Below are 16746 nucleotides of genomic sequence, written 5' to 3' on the forward strand. Positions count from 1 at the left end.
GATCCCGGGTCTCCAGGATCGCGCCCTGGGCCAAAGGCACGCGGCAAACCACTGCGCCACCCAGGGATCCCTGTACACATATTTCTCCACATCTAAATCTGACCTATTTTTCAAAGGCCAGTTCAAGTATTACTTCCTTCATGAAGCTTTCCTTGAATTCTCTTTGCCACAAATATTTCTTCTTTCTTGGAATTTCTGTCTCATACCTTGCTGACATTGGCTACCCTGGGAGAGGAGGGTTTAGAAGGAAGGGTGGTAGATAATCTGGGCCTGTGTGTGTAGCAGGAGTGGTATGATACTGAGAGATGTTTGAAAAGAGTATGATACAAAGATGGCAGAAATGTAGTTTGTCTATTTTGTGCAATTTTGCTTATGACTCAGATGCAAAGTTCCACCAAATCCATCCACCCTGTAGCACCTGACACCTATGGAATAGATGTTCTAAGGCTACTTTGTTGTTAAAGGCACTAAAATAATTGTGTTACCTGCATGTTTGTTTATCTAACAAGTATGACATATGTAGCACAAGTATGGTGCTCAAATGTGTTTAGTATTTATCATGGATTAACAAATAATGCTAATAATGTATCTAATTCAAGAGAATTCTGTTACTATAATAAAGCCATTTGTTAACTGGACTATAATGTTAAAGCTTGGATCTTGTCTAATTAATACAGTGTGTGAATCTTGATTTCTAAGATATATAATAGCACACTTAAGTTTTGGCATACTTGTTGAGGAATAAGGTAGCTGCAGATGTATGGCACTTGGTTACAGAAGCCATATATTTGGTGACTTTGAAAGTCCAACACGGCAGAGGACAGGGTGTGTTCTATCTCATACCGGAACTTGTGAATGAGTTCATCTTTCAGCCTCCCTCTTTCATCTGTAAAGCTTGCAGAAACTATAAGATTTGGAGGAGAGGAAAGATCATTTGCACTGTATATTGATTTTATTTTTTAATCATTATGCATAACTATGAAAAATGAAGTAAAAATTTAAACGCTTGATTAATAATGCAGAAGCCATTTAGAGGATAAAAATGATTCAAAAACAACATAGCTTCATTAGAACTACTTAAGTATTAAATCACTGACAGCACATAAAATATCCTTTATAAGACCTTGGTTAAATTAATCAATTAAGTAGAGACATATTAAAAGATACTCATGCTGGTCTAGAGATTCTTAATTAAGACACAAGAGTACTTGGAGATTTTCACCTCTCTTATACTCTAATTATGTATTTGTAAACTAGCTACTCAAATATATTTGTTATTTAAAACAAAGTGTCTATTTTATCAGATCGCTTTATCCAAAAAGCTTTCTTTACAATTTTATCAGTGAAAGTAACTGCACAGTAACCTGTCTGAAGTTAACTATGTATATTTGAAGCTACAAAACAAGAGATATCATGAAATGACAAATCAGTCTGACAAAAGTGCCAGTTGATCCTATTTCTCTTCTCTGGTAATAAAATAAGATGAATGACAAGGCCTAGAGGTAATAAGATAGGTTCATATGAATGACAAGACCTAGAGGTCCACATTGCATATTGGTTGGCAGCTACATCAGTTTCACTTTGTATATGTGCTGCCGAAGCGAGTACATATCAGTTTTACTTTGTAAGCACAAAAGATGGCCCTTTTACCTCTTCACATATTGAGGGGGAAAAAAATGCAATCACTAGGGGATAAAAAAGAAAGCAAGCTAAGTAACTACTCATCTGGGCCCAGCACAGAATTGGCTGCTTGATTTTTCTTTACCTTGTGGTAGTATTTTAGGCAGAGTAAATATGTCCAATCTGCTTCTTCCTGTTTCTGTAAGTGGGGAAAGCACCATCACTTCTACTATGTCTGTTTCCAAAAGAGACACTGTGGATATTTGTAAAATGTCTTTGCCCACCTCTGAAAGCAAATGGAAATCATTATAAATGGTCATTCACAAGTTTAAGGAATCTTTTATCTTCCCAAATAAGATACCACATTATAGAATTGCCTTCACTAAATCTTTCAATTTCAATTTATTTATTGCATATTGAAAGTGACCTTTAAATATGAATGATGGGGACATTTTTGATAAATGATGAGGGACTAAATGATTGTGATTTTTGATCACATCAAAAATGATCACATCATTTTTGATAAATGATGAGGGATAAATGATTGTGATTAGGTATCTGGGTTGGCAGATGCAAGCCAGCTCAGTTGGGCTCAGCTTCTTTCCCTGTTAGGGAAGCCTCTGGAATCTGCCATGTTCACCCCACTCAGGAGCACCTGCATGCTCCAGCCCCTTGATGCTCTGCTCTGGCTTGTTCATCCACTCCTGTTACTGGATCAACTCAGAAATCAGTGTTCTTTGAATCTGTAGTCAAGGTATTGCAGGGGTGGTGGAAATGCCCATGACTTGATGAGTTTGCTCCTCTGGAAATCAGGCCTCTGAAACATGCCATACCTTCACACACCTTTGGTTCTTTCCAGAGTCACTACTCCCCCTTTCCACAGGGGCTGCTCTGTATGTGTCCACTTTATCAGTCCCTCCCCTTAGGTGTTCAGCTGATCATTTATCCTCTGACATAACAAAGAAGACCAAAGACATCTGATACAAAGTGGACCTCAATGTTCTTTTTCAGAAAACATTTTTGTATGAACAAAATGCAATCCTTTGTATCTCTGATTTTGAGTACATACTGCCAATCTCCTATTAGACCATGTGCTCTCAAGGACCTCATTTTATCTTCTTGTATCTTTTATGGTTTCTTCTATTCAGCACTCAAGACTCCCCAGTCTTCAAATTGAGACCTTGCTGCAACCCTGCTTCCCCAACACGGTTGCCATCTATGCCAATTCTCTTTTCTCTGCTGCAAACTTCTTAAAACAGGAATTGCTACTTATTGACTTCACTTCCTAACCGCCACCCCCTCCCTTACCTCTTTGTCATTCTGCTCCAAGGAAGCAGCTCTCCCAAAAGTCACCTGCTAATGGGCACTTGCATGAGGGCCTCATTCCAGCCCTCACTGTACTCACACTCAAGTTTGTGCCAGTCCACACACTTATCTTTCTGGAGTGGGTGACTCCACTCCAGTGCTCTCATGACCGTGGCTTGTCCTGTTACTTTACTGCATCATCTTCCTCTGTCCATAACTTCAGTGGAAGTTGCTTTTCCCATCCCACACTATGACTGACCAGATATATTAAAAAATGGAATATTCAGGCAGGATGTGCATCCACTCTGAGATAAGCCATAGGTCCTACTATGCTCCATGCCTTCAAATTTCTATATTTAGCTTGCTTGTTTGGCCTCATTAAGCAATTAGATTTGCTTTTGCTCTGTATTCTTAAGCCATTTCATCAGCTTCCATAATTTCAAAATCAGAATTCTATCATTGACTTGAACTATAAATCTTCAAATATTACCTAATATCCCCCAACTAAAGAGCATATTAGCTTCAATTCTACAGAGCTCATCAGCTCACACTATCCCTCAACTTCTTTAATTTCCTTTTGTCTTGAGTGTATCCTTCATTTGATGAAATTGTGAACTTCCACCATCTGGACTAGAAATTTTGGAGTCACTGCTGATCCTCACCTCTCACATCTAATGTAATACCAAGTCCTATCAATTCCATCATGCAGAGCTGTCCCCTCCTTCCTCTTTCTGGGACTGCTGTATGGTGTGTACATTGTGGATAAGAGCATAAGCCTGAGGATAGACTTCCTGAGTTTGAGTCTTGGCTCCATCACTACCTAGCTACATGACTGGGAACCAGTATTTAATCTCACTGAGCCTCAACTACCTCATCTATAAATTGGGATAGTAATAGTCTCTACCTCATAAAATTTGTCTATGAGGGTTAAATGAATTAACACACACCAAATTCTTAGGACACTATCACATGGCAAGGAATCCCTCAATAAGTATTGGCTGTTGCTATGATTAATGTCATCTCTTGCCTGGGCTACTATAATTATTCCCTTACTCATCGTTTTTATTCCATACTCTTGCCTTTCAGCTCCATCCTTCACACTAATAGCAGAGTCGCCCTCTAAAATCCAAGTCAAGTCATACCTGTCTCATCTTGAAAACTTCTGATGGTGTCCCATTACCCACAGGAAAAAAGTCCAGACTCCTTGGAATTACATTCAAGACCCTCATCTTCTTTCAGACTTCATTGCCATGATCATCATCTGGTAAACTCTTCTGTTTACCTATTATACCGGACTTCCTGCCATTCTAAGTGCCTTTGCTCAGTCTTTTATCTTTTTTTATTCATAAATTTATTTTTTATTGGTGTTCAATTTGCCAACATATAGAATAACACCATCCCGTGCTCATCCCGTCAAGTGCCCACCTCAGTGCCCATCACCCAGTCACCCCCACCCCCAGCCCACCATCCCTTCTACCACCCCTAGTTCCTTTCCCAGAGTTAGAAGTCTCTCATGTTCTGTCTCTCTTTCTGATATTTCCCACTCATTTTCTCTCCTTTCCCCTTTATTCCCTTACACTATTTTTTATATTCCCCAAATGAATGAGACCATATAATGTTTGTCCTTCTCCGATTGTCAGTCTTTTATCTTGAGCTAGAATACTAATATGTCCCATCCTCCATTATTTACACCCTCAGAGAACTCTCTCACAATCCTCTGTACCTTCTTACCTGTGCCCTCTCTACCTCTGCTCCTTTCCTTGTACCTGGAAGAATTGCTTCTTCCTCTGAGACCACACAGCACTCTACTTATTCCTCCACCACTAAACTGTCTTTTTGAACTTTCCATGCCTCTCACTGGCCTAGGTTCAGCATTTTACACCTAGTAGTCACTCACTAATTTTAAAAAGTCAATGAATAAATTTAAAAATATGTTTTGGGGGAAAACTTACATATATATTTGGTCCTTAAGCCAGAAAGAAAAGTATTAGTTCTTACTATTTATCATATAAGTGTTACTTCACCTTCCAGTTCTGTGGTTTACCTGGGCATGGGTATCCCATTACTGAAAAACCTGGATATCATTTTGTTTAAAAAGGAAATATTAAAGATACATGTAATAAACTTTCTTTAGATATCTTTATTAAATAGAGATAAAATATTTTTTAAAGATTTTTATTTATATATTCATGAGAGACACAGAGACAGGCAGAGGGAGAAGCAGGCTCCCTGTAGGGTGCCCAATGCAGGAATCAATCCCAAGACCCCAGGATCACGACCTGACCCGAAGGTAGATAACTCAACCACTGAGCCACCCAAGTGCCCCAAGATAAAATATTTTAAAATATGTTTCAAGGATAAAACAACTGAATTTTTAGAAATATATAGCATTATATATAATATATACAATATGCACATAAATTATATAGTATATAATGTATATAATATGCATATATACACTATATACAATGTATAACATTAGAAATATCTAAATTCATTAATTTAGTTAAGAAAGTTTATTTAACATCAACTATATACCAAGAAGGTATACCAAAAACCCTTTAAATATGATGTAGGAATTCTCCTATGCAACTTACCGCAGTTATTTAAATGTCTCTCTTTTAGAAAGTAAACCACAAATTAGCCCCATTTCCACAACCTTAAATTCTTTAGGATAAAGTGACCAATATTTCATATTAATAAGCTTTCCATGTAGTACCTGTGAATCCAAGGACCTGAAACAAACTTGATGGACTGGCATTGATAATAAAGATGTAGCCTCCTGATGTTCCAACTAATAGATATATTCCTTGCTGGTCATAGCTAGAGAAGAAGAAATCTGAGAATCAGATTTTGCTTGTTTCACTAAGATGGTAAACAAATTTAATAAATGACAGTGTGGAGATGTACTCAAAACCAGTCATTCTTATAGTATGTAACATTTTTTAAAAAAGGTTTTAGTTATTTTTTTCATGAGAGATACAGAGAGAGAGGCAGAGACACAGGCAGAGGGAGAAGCACGCTCCCTGTGGGCAGCCTGATGCAGTACTTGATCCCAGGACCTTGGAATCATGACCTGAGCCAAAGGCAGACACTCAACCACTGAGCCACCCAGGTGCCCCTAGTTGGTGACTTTTAATATTATCCTATCTTATAAAAAAGCCAAGTGATGACATAGCAATGCAATCATGACATTCTAGGTTAATGCTATTTTCAAATTGCAGCTTCTAAGTGCATAGTCAAGAAGATGCAGTAGCACTGGGTTAAGTTCATCAGAAGTGAATGAACTATGACAGCAGAGCCTTCTTGGTATTTCCAGGGGAAGTAAACAATTCTCACACTAGTGATCAGTGCCACATCAAAGCACTCTTCAGTACTAGTGCCCCCCAGGAGGAGGATGAATGCAGTGAAATTTTTCCGCACCTTCATCAAAGTAGAAAAATAGGAAGAAACAAATTAAAATAAGAGAAGAGGATCTGAGAAAGAGGAGGCAGTAAACATGTAGATGGAGGGAAGTGAGGGATCCTCTCCTCCTGTGCGGGAGGGGGCCACTTGCAGGAACAACACGATGGTGGAAACCTGGCTCCTCCAGGCATGAGCTGGGCAATCCTCCAAAGGCTTCTCTTAACTTCTCTGAACCTGAATTCTCTCATTTGTTGAACAGGGACAAGCATAATAACTTTCTGACCGGATAGTGAGGATCACATTTAATAAGCTACAATGTATGACAGCACCTCAAACTAGAAAGCAGGGCACAAATGTCAGTTCTGATAATGCTTACTATTATGATCAATTAACAAAAGAGAAAAATAATAGCAATATACAAGTCTAAATCCAATGTCTTTATGCTGTCTTCTAAAAAGTATTACTTCAAAAGATTTGAAATCAGGAGAGGGGCAAGATGGCGGAAGAGGAGGGGTCCTCAACTCATCTGGTCCCACAAACTTACCTATGTAACTTTCAAAACATCCTGAACACCTATGAATTTGACCTGAGATTTAAAGAAAGAACAGCTAGAATGCTACAGAAAGAAAAATTTTCACTTCTAACAAAGTAGGAAGGTGAAAAAAAAAAAAAGAAAGTGGGGGAGGAGAACTGCGACTAGCAGGGCTAGAGCAGAGCCTCGAAAGCCTCCAGGGCACAAAAACCCAGCCCCAGAGAAGCAGAGAAGCGGGAACTTTAAAAATCCGCTCCGGAGTTTTCTCTGATGGAAAAGTGCTTATCAGGGAAATTGGGCAGAATTGCAGGAGGGGCAGTGAAGCCTAAAGATTCCTAGAGTCACTATAAGAGGGGCCCCCCCGGGGGGGGAGTTCACTGCAAACCGTGATTTAATATCGGTAAAGGGCTGGAGTGCTGCAACCCTTTGGGGCATTTGCGAGAAGCCAGTGGGTTATGCGGCCCAGCTCTGGAGAGGCCTTTATACTAGAGGCCAGCAACAGATGGAGGTGGCTGTACTCCATTCCCCTCAGGAGAGGCGTTCCCTGGGAGCGCAGGTCCAGTGGCCCAGGGCCCCGGATCCCAGGGCACCCAAGGGGACAAAGCCAGTGATCCTCCATGTCCCCTGTGACAGGCAGAAGTGGGGACGGCACAGGAAAGTGAGAATTCTCCTGCTGCTGGGCACCCCACAACCTGTGAAGATCAGTGCACCCATGCCAGCCTCAGAAGCATCTAGGTCAGTGCGGACTGGGAGACTGCAGTTAGTTACCACAGGGAGCTTGACTCCAGAGCTGGAAATCTGGCCACTGCCATTATTGTTTTTCTTCTTTGTTTCACTGTGTGCCTGGGAGAGGTGGGGCCTCTGTGGAACAGAGGCCTCATGGAGTAAACAGCTCCCACTGAGCCCAACACCTGGTGAGGGAACAGGGCATCTCTGCCCAGGCACAGACACATGAGAATCAGCACAGTATACCCCTCCCCAATAAGAACTGCTGGAAGTACAAGGGAAAAGCAAGTTTACTGAACAAGCAGCACTGGAAAGCGCCAGCACTGAGGGAAAATAGTATATAGAATAAGAGGGTCTTTTTTTTTTCTTTTTCTATTACAACTCATTTTTATATCAGACTAAAAGTTCCCAATATTTTTTTCTCTTTTCTCACCTTAACTACAATATTTTACCAACTCTTCAATTTTAAGTTTTTTCCTTTTTGACCTTCATATTTCTACAATTACATGTCTTAGATATATTATTCACTTCTGAATTCCCTTCAACGTATTCAATTTAATTTTGGTAGATATACGAGATATGGGTTTGTTTGTTTGTTTGTTTGTTTTTTGCCTCGTTTTGTTTTACAATGGTGGAAGTTAGTACCTTCTAACACACGACCAAAATATACACAGAACCAAATAGAATACCGTGTTGGTTCATTCTGTGAGATTAAATTCTCTCTTCCTTCCCATTCTGCCCCCTTCTTTTATCTTGTTTATGTTTTTGTGGTCAGTGTTGGGGCTTTATATAAGTATTTGGTTTATATAAATTTTGGATTGAGCATCTTCTAACATACAGTACAAAATACACTCAGAACCAATAGGATCACCCTCTAGGTCCCCTCAGGTAGACTACATTCTCTCTCCACTACCACTTCCTCACCACCACCATCCTCCCCCCCACTTTTTTCTCTTTTCTTTTTTTTTATTCTTTGTTTTTAGCTTCTTATTTTTTACTCCTTTGTTTTGAAATTTGTTTTTCACTTTAGTGGTCCTTTTATTTTGTTCTCTTCTTTTTCTTTTATTTTCTGGTCTCTGACCTCTTCAGAATCACGTAGGGTGTATTTTACTTAGGTTGTGGTTGATTTTTTTGTGTGTGTGGTTGATATTTTTGACTCAGCCTGCTCATACAGCCAATCTGCACTGGACAAAATGACTAGAAGGAAGAATTTACAACAAAAGAAAGAACTGGAAACAATACTCTCTGCCACAGAGTTACAGAATTTGGGTTTAAATACAATGTCAGAAATTTAATTCATAAATACAATTATAAGGCTACTGGGGGCTCTGGAAAAAAGTGTAAAGGAATCTAGAGACTTCGTTACTACAGAATTGAGATCTAATCAGGCTAAAATTAAAAATAGATTAAACGAAATACTATCCAAATTGTATGCTCTAACTGCTAGGGTTAATGAGGTGGAAGAGAGACTGAGTAACATAGAAGACAAGTTGATGGTAAGGAAGGAAGCTGAGGAAAAAAGAGAAAAAACAATGAAGAGCCCATGAGGAAAGGCTTAAGGAAATAAATGATAGCTTGAAAAGGAAGAATATATGTCTAATTGGGATTCCAGAAGAGACTGAGAGAGAGAGGACCACAAGTATATTTGAACAAATCATAGCTGATAACTTCCCAAATCTAGGGAAGGAAACAGGCATTTGTATCCAAGAGATAGAGAGGACCCCCCCAAAAAAAATCAATAAAAGCCACTCAATACCTCAACATTTAATAGTGAAACTTGCAAATTTCAAAGATAAAATGAAAATTCTTAAAGCAGCTCGAGACAAGAGATTCTTAACTTACATGGGGAGAAATATCAGATTAACAGCAGATCTCTCCACAGAGACCTGGCAGGCCAGAAATGGCTGCCATGATATATTCTACATATATATAATATATACTAAATGAGAGGAACATGCAGCCAAGAATACTTTATTCTGCAAGGCTGTCATTCAGAATAGAAGGAGAGATAAAGAGCTTCCAGGATGGGCAGAAAATGAATACTATGTGACCACCAAACTGGCTCTGCAAGAAATATTAAGGGAGACCCTGTAAAAGAAAGAGGGAGCCCAAAGAAACAATCCACAAAAACAGGGACTGAATAGGCAATACAATGAATGACACTAAATTCATATCTTTCAATGGTAACTCTGAATGTGAATGGGTTAAATGATCCCATCAAAAGATGCAGGGTATTGTACTGAATAAAAAAAGCAAGACTCATCTATATGCTGTCTACAAGAGACTCATTATAGACCTAAGGACACCTCCAGCCTGAAAATGAAGGGATGGAGAACCATTTACCATTCAAATGGTCCTCAAAAGAAAGCTGGGTAGCAATCCTCATATCAGATAAATTAGAATTTATACCAAATACTGTAGTAAGAGATGAAGAGGGACACTATATCATGCTTAAAGGGTCTATCCAATAAGAAGACCTAACAATCATGAATATTTATGTCCCTAATGTGGGAGCTTCCAAGTATATCAATCAATTAATGACCAAAGTAAAAAGATACTTAGATAATAATACACTAATAGTAGGAAACTTCAACACAGCCCTTTCAGCAAATGACAGATACTCTAAGCAGAACATCACCAAAGAAACAAGGGCCCTAAATGATACACTGCACCAAATAGATTTCACAGATATGTACAGAACATTCCATCCGAATGCAACTGAATACACATTCTTCTCAAATGCACATGGAACTTTCGCCAGAATAGACCACATACTGGGTCACAAATCAGGTCTCAACCGATACCAAAAGATTGGGATTGTCCCCTGAATATTTTCAGACCACAATACTTTGAAACTAGAAGTCAATCACAAGAAGAAATTTGGAAGAAACTCAAACAGATAGAGGTTAAAGAGCATCCTACTAGAGGATGAATGGGTCAACCAGGAAATTAGAGAAGAATTAAAATGATTCATGGAAACTAATGAAAATGAAGATAAAACTTCAAAATCTTTGGGATACAGCAAAAGTTGTCCTAAGAGGGGGGGATCCCTGGGTGGCGCAGCGGTTTGGCGCCTGCCTTTGGCCCAGGGCACGATCCTGGAGACCCGGGATCGAATCCCACATCGGGCTCCCTGCATGGAGCCTGCTTCTCCCTCTGCCTGTGTCTCTGCCTCTCTCTCTCTCTCTCTCTCTCTCTCTCTCTCTCTCTCTGTGTGACTATCATAAATAAATAAAAATTAAAAAAAAGTTGTCCTAAGAGGGAAATACATTGCAATACAAGCCTCCCTAAAAAAATCAGAAAAAAACTCAAACACACAAGCTAACCTTGCACTTAAAGGAATTGGAGAAAGAACAGCAAGTAAATCTTACACCAAGCATAAGAAGAGAGATAATAAAGATTTGAGCAGAACTCAATGAAATAGAGACCAGAGGAGCCAAAGATCAACAAAACCAGGAGCTGGTTCTTTAAAAGAATTAATAAGATAGAGAAACCCCTAGCCAACCTTATTAAAAAGAAAAAAAACAAATTAATAAAATCACAAATGAAAGAGGAGAGATCACAACCAATACCAAGGAAATACAACGATTTTAGAAACATATTATGAGCAGCTATATGCCAACAGATTAGACAATTTAGAAGAAATGGATGTATTTCTAGAAAACCACAAATTACCAAAACTGGAACTGGAAGAAATAGAAAGCCTGAACAGGCCAGTAACCAGTGAGGAAATTGAAGCAGTCATCAAAAACCTCCCAAGACACAAAAGTCCAGGGCAAGATGGCTTCTCAGGGGAGTTCTATCAAATGTTTAAAGAAGAAATAATACCTATTCTACTAAAGCTGTTTCAAAGGATAGAAAGGGAGGGAATACTTCCAAACTCGTTTTATGAGGCCAGCATTACCTTGATTCCAAAACCAGACAAAGAACCCACCAAAAAGGAGAATTATAGATCAATAACCCTGATGAACATGTATGCAAAATTTCTCACCAAGATACTAACTAATAGGATCCAACAATACATTAAGAGAATTATTCACAATGACCAAGTGGGATTTATCTCTGGAATGCAAGGATGGTTCAACACTTGTAAAACAATCAACGTGATGTATCACATCAACAAGAGAAAAAACAAGAACCATATGATCCTCTCAATAGATGCAGAGAAAGCATTTGACAAAATACACTATCCATTCCTGATTAAAAGTCTTCAAAGTGTAGGGATACAGGGAACATTCCTTAATATCTTAAAAGCCATTTATGAAAAGCCCACAGTGAATATCATTCTCAATGGGGAAAAACTGAGAGCCTTTCTCCTAAGATCAGGAACATGACAGGGATGTCCACTCTCATGGCTGTTATTCAACAAAGTACTAGAAGTCCTAGCCTCAGCAATCAGACAACAAAAAGAAATAGAAGGCATTCAAATTGGCAAAGAAGAAGTCAAATTCTCCCTCTTTGCAGATGACATGATACTGTATATAGAAAACCCAAAAGACTCCACCCCAAGATTGCTAAAACTCATACAGCAATTCAGCAATGTGGCAAAATACAAAACCAATGCACAGAAATCAGTAGCATTTATATACACTAACAATGAGACTGAGGAAAGAGAAATTAAGGAATCAATCCCATTTACAATCACGCCCAAAAGCATAAGATACCTAGAATAAACTTAACCAAAGAGGTAAAGGATCTATACCCTGAAAACTACAGAACACTTCTGAAAGAAGTTGAGGAAGATGCAAAGAGATGGGAAAACGTTCCATTCTCATGGATTGGAAGAATAAATATTGTGAAAATGTCTACGCTATCCAGGGCAATTTACATATTCAATGCAATCCCTATCAAAATACCATGGACATTCTTCACAGAGTTGGAACAAATAATCTTAAGATTTGTATGGAATCAGAAAAAACGCTGAATAGCCAGAGGAATATTGAAAAAGAAAGCCAAAGCTGGGGGCATCACAATGCTGTATTTCAAGCTGTATTACAAAGCAGTGATCATCAAGACAGTGTGGTACTGACACAAAAACAGACACGTAGATCAATGGAACAGAATAGAGAACCCAGAAATGGGCCCTCAACTCCATGGTCAACTAATATTCAACAAAGCAAGAAAGACTATCCATTGGAAAAAGGACAGTCTCAGGGGATCCCTGGGTGGCTCAGCATTTTAGAGCCTGCCTTGGGCCCAGGGCGTGGTCCTGGAGTCCCGGGATCGAGTCCCACATTGGGCTCCCTGCATGGAGTCTGCTTCTCCCTCTGCCTGTGTCTCTGCCTCTCTCTCTCTCTCTCTCTCTCATGAATAAATAAAGAAAATTTAAAAAAAGGACAGTCTCTTCAATAAATGGTGCTGGGAAAATTGGGACAGCCACATGCAGAAGAATGAAACTAGACCTTTCTCTTACACCATACACAAAAATAAACTCAAAATGGTTGAAAGATCTAAATGTGAGACAGGAATCCATCAAAATCCTAGAGGAGAACACAGCCAACACTCTTTTTGAACTTGGCCACAGCAACCTCTTGCAAGATACATCTTGGAAGGCAAGGGAAACAAAAGAAAAAATGAATTATTGAGACTTAAGATAAAAAGCTTCTGCACAGCAAAAGAAACAGTCAACAAAAGACAACTACAGAATGGGAGAAGATATTTGCAAATGACATTATCAGATAAAGGACTAGTATCCAAGATCTATAAAGAACTTGTTAAACTCAACACCCAAGAAGCAAAAATCCAATTATGAAATGACATGAGACATGGACAGAGATTTCTCCAAAGAAGACATAGACATGGCCAACAAGCACATGAGAAAATGCTCCATATCACTGGCCATCAGGGAAATACAAATCAAAACCACAATGAGATACCACCTTATACAAGTGAGAATGGCAAAAATTAACAAGACAGGAAATAACAAATGTTGGAGAGGAAGAGGAGAAGGGGGAACCCTCTTGCACTGTTGGTGGGGATGCAAACTGGTACAGCCACTCTGAAAAACTGTGTGGAGTTTCCTCAAGAAGTTAAAAATAGAGCTGCCCTATGACTCGGCAATTGCACTACTGGGGATTTACCCCCAAAGATACAGATGAAGTGAAATGTCAAACACCTGCACCCCAATGTTCATAGCAGCAATGTCCACAATAGCCAAACTGTGGAAGGAACCATGATGTCCTTCGACAGGTGAATGGATAAAGAAGATTGGTCTATATATACAACGGAATAGTATTCAGCCATCAGAAAGGATGGATACCCACCATTCACTTCGATGTTGGTGGAACTGGAGGGTATTATGCTGAGTGAAGTAAGTTAACTGGAGAAGGACAATCATCATATGGTTCAGTCATATGTGGAATATAGGAAATAGTGAAAGGTATTATAAGGGAAAGGAGGGGGAATGAGTGAGAAAAAAATGAGTGGAAGACAAACCATGAGAGACTCCTAACTCTGGGAAACAAACAAAGGGTTGCAGAAGGGTACGTGGGCGGGGAATAGGGTAACTCGGTGATGGGTACTGAGGAGGGCACTTGATGGGATGAGAACCGGGTGTTATACTATATGTTGGCAAATCGAACTTAAAAACAAATGCAAAAAAAAAAAATGAAATCGTCTAAATGCCCGTCAATACAATCTTTTAAAAATGATGATATATTGGGTATTTATCCCCAAAATACAAAAACACAAATTTAAAGGGATACAGGTATCCCTACGTTTATCGCAGGATTATCTACAATAAGTAAATTATGGAAGCAGCCCAAGTACCATCAACAGATGAGTGGATAAAGAAGATGTGGTATTTTTACATGCAATGGAATATTACTCAGTCATAAAAAATGAAATCTTGCCATTTGCAAAAACATGGATGGAGCTGGGGGGTATAATACTAAGCAAAAGAAGACAATTATTGTATGATTCCACTTATATGTGGAATTTAAGAAACAAAGCAAATGAGCAAAGGAAAAAGAGAGAGAGAGACAAATCAAGAAACACTCTTAACAATAGAGAATGAACTGATGGTGACCAGATGGGATGGGGATGGGGAATCGGGTGATGGGGATTAAAGAGCACAATTATCATGGTGAGCACTGACTAATGTATAATAGAATTATTGATCACTATATTGTACACCTGCAACTAATATAACACTATGTTAACAATATTGTAATTAAAATTTAAAAATTAACAATGGTAGTATATTCATATAATGGAATACTATGTAGCCATAAAACAGAATAAAAAAGTCTTTATGTGTGAATAGAGAACACTGTCCAAGATATACCATTAGGTGAGAAAAAAATGAAATGTAGAACATTGTATGTGGTTTGCTATTTAAAAGCAAAGGGACTCCTGGGTGGCTCAGCAGCTGCCTTTGCCGCAGGGTGTGATCCTGGGTCTAGGGATTGAGTCCCACATCAGGCTCCCTGCGAGGATCCTGCTTCTCTCTCTGCCTATGTCTTTGCCTCTCTCCCTCTCATGAATAAATAAATACATCTTTAAAAATAAATAAAAGCAAAGGCATTTAAACAAAAACTTGAAAGAATAAAATAAAAGCAAAAGCAGTGATTCTGGACCAACTGCTTGGGTTCAGCTCCTGATATTGCCATTTACTACCATGTACTAACATGAGGAAAATTATTTAAATATTTTGTGCTTCATCTCCCTGTTCTTTTTTTAAATTTTTTATTTATTTATGATAGTCACAACAGAGAGAGAGAGAGGCAGAGACACAGGCAGAGGGAGAAGCAGGCTCCATGCACCGGGGGCCCGACGTGGGACTCGATCCCGGGTCTCCAGGATCGCACCCTGGGCCAAAGGCAGGCGCCAAACCACTGCACCACCCAGGGATCCCCATCTCCCTGTTCTGTAACGGAGACAATAAGAGTCTCCATCTCGAAGGTTAATACAACAAAGTAAAAAGCACATTCCAAGTGCTTGATAGTTATTTGTGAAGGTAAAAGAAAGGATTTACATTTTTGCTTATTTATGGATAGAATATTTTGCTTATTTATGGATAGAAGACATGACGAATTGGGAACAGGCTGCCTCCAGAGAGGAGAACTGGGTGTTTGAGGACAAAAGTGGGAGACTTGTCACTATACACCCCTTGACTCTGAACTGAGTCAACGTGTTGATTTTCAAAACAAAACATGTAAAATTTGAATTGAAAAAAAAATTATGGCTTGGGGCATCTGGGTGGCACTATCGGTTGAGCATCTGACTCTTAAGTTTCAGCGCAGGTTGTGATCTTGGGGTTGTAGGATCGAGCCCCACGTTGGGCTCCATGCTCAGCACAGAATCTGCTTAAGACTTTCTCCCTCTCTCCCTCTGCCCCTCCACCCTCCTCTTTCTCCCTCTCTCTCAAGTGACTAAATAAATCTTAAAAAAAAAAAAAAAGAAATTATGGCTTCACTGGAATTTTCAACAGACAGGCCTGACAATGTGGCTGCCAGAAGCAGAGAATACTTACAGGAGGTGCTGCACAGACCATTCAGATGGGAGGGCCTTGTAAATTGCTTTAGGGGCCTCAGCATCTCTGACATCAAGGAAGTGGATGGAGCCCCCCATGGTGCCCACAGCCGCAGAGAGGGAGGAAGGAGAGCAAGCCAGAACTGTTGCCTGTTTAAAAGAACCTCAGATGCTTCACTGCACTGTGCCAGAACACAAAGCCTGCCCTACTATGTGTAAGAATCTACAATTTAGTTGAAAAGCCCTCTGAGTGTGGAGAGTGGCATGTGTTATGTAGTATTACAAATTAGACATGTGGCATTCCTGAGTTAATCGATTGCATAAGTCACAGGAATCAGTACTTGTTATTCTTTTATCCTAACGTTAGAATCACAAAAATATAAAGAGATTTCTTGAGCTTTAAACCATGGCTTCATTTTTGTCCCCAAATTATTATGAAATGATCATATACCAACAATAATTTAAAAATAAAATAAATTTAAAATACGTCCCTAGCATCTTTTGGACATCTTTACAGAATGTTAGTGATTTTTAAAAATCAGCATTCATCTGTTGGATTATGGTAGATCCTGGGATGCTGGTACAATGGAGGAAGACAAGAAAATAATCATATTACCACACTGTGTATTCTGTAACCAAAGACATGCATCACAGATCCCTGCTTATCCCACAATCATTTATAGAAT

The 16746-nt window shown here is 39.2% G+C and overlaps 1 protein-coding gene across 1 annotated transcript in view; it reads right to left on the reverse strand.

Moving 5' to 3' along the window:
• CFAP43 (cilia and flagella associated protein 43) overlaps nucleotides 1-16746 on the reverse strand; it is a 111605-nt gene that overhangs the window by 58471 nt on the left and 36388 nt on the right. Inside the window, exons 11-14 of the mRNA XM_055300310.1 lie at nucleotides 16062-16210; nucleotides 5645-5748; nucleotides 1766-1906; nucleotides 732-904 (exon numbers count right to left, since the gene is read on the reverse strand). Coding sequence (XP_055156285.1) covers nucleotides 732-904; nucleotides 1766-1906; nucleotides 5645-5748; nucleotides 16062-16210 — 567 coding nt within the window. The remainder of the gene's footprint in view (nucleotides 1-731; nucleotides 905-1765; nucleotides 1907-5644; nucleotides 5749-16061; nucleotides 16211-16746) is intronic.

Source organism: Nyctereutes procyonoides, unplaced genomic scaffold (genome assembly GCF_905146905.1).
Source record: "Nyctereutes procyonoides isolate TBG_1078 unplaced genomic scaffold, NYPRO_anot_genome, whole genome shotgun sequence".
Classification (NCBI taxonomy): domain Eukaryota; kingdom Metazoa; phylum Chordata; class Mammalia; order Carnivora; family Canidae; genus Nyctereutes; species Nyctereutes procyonoides.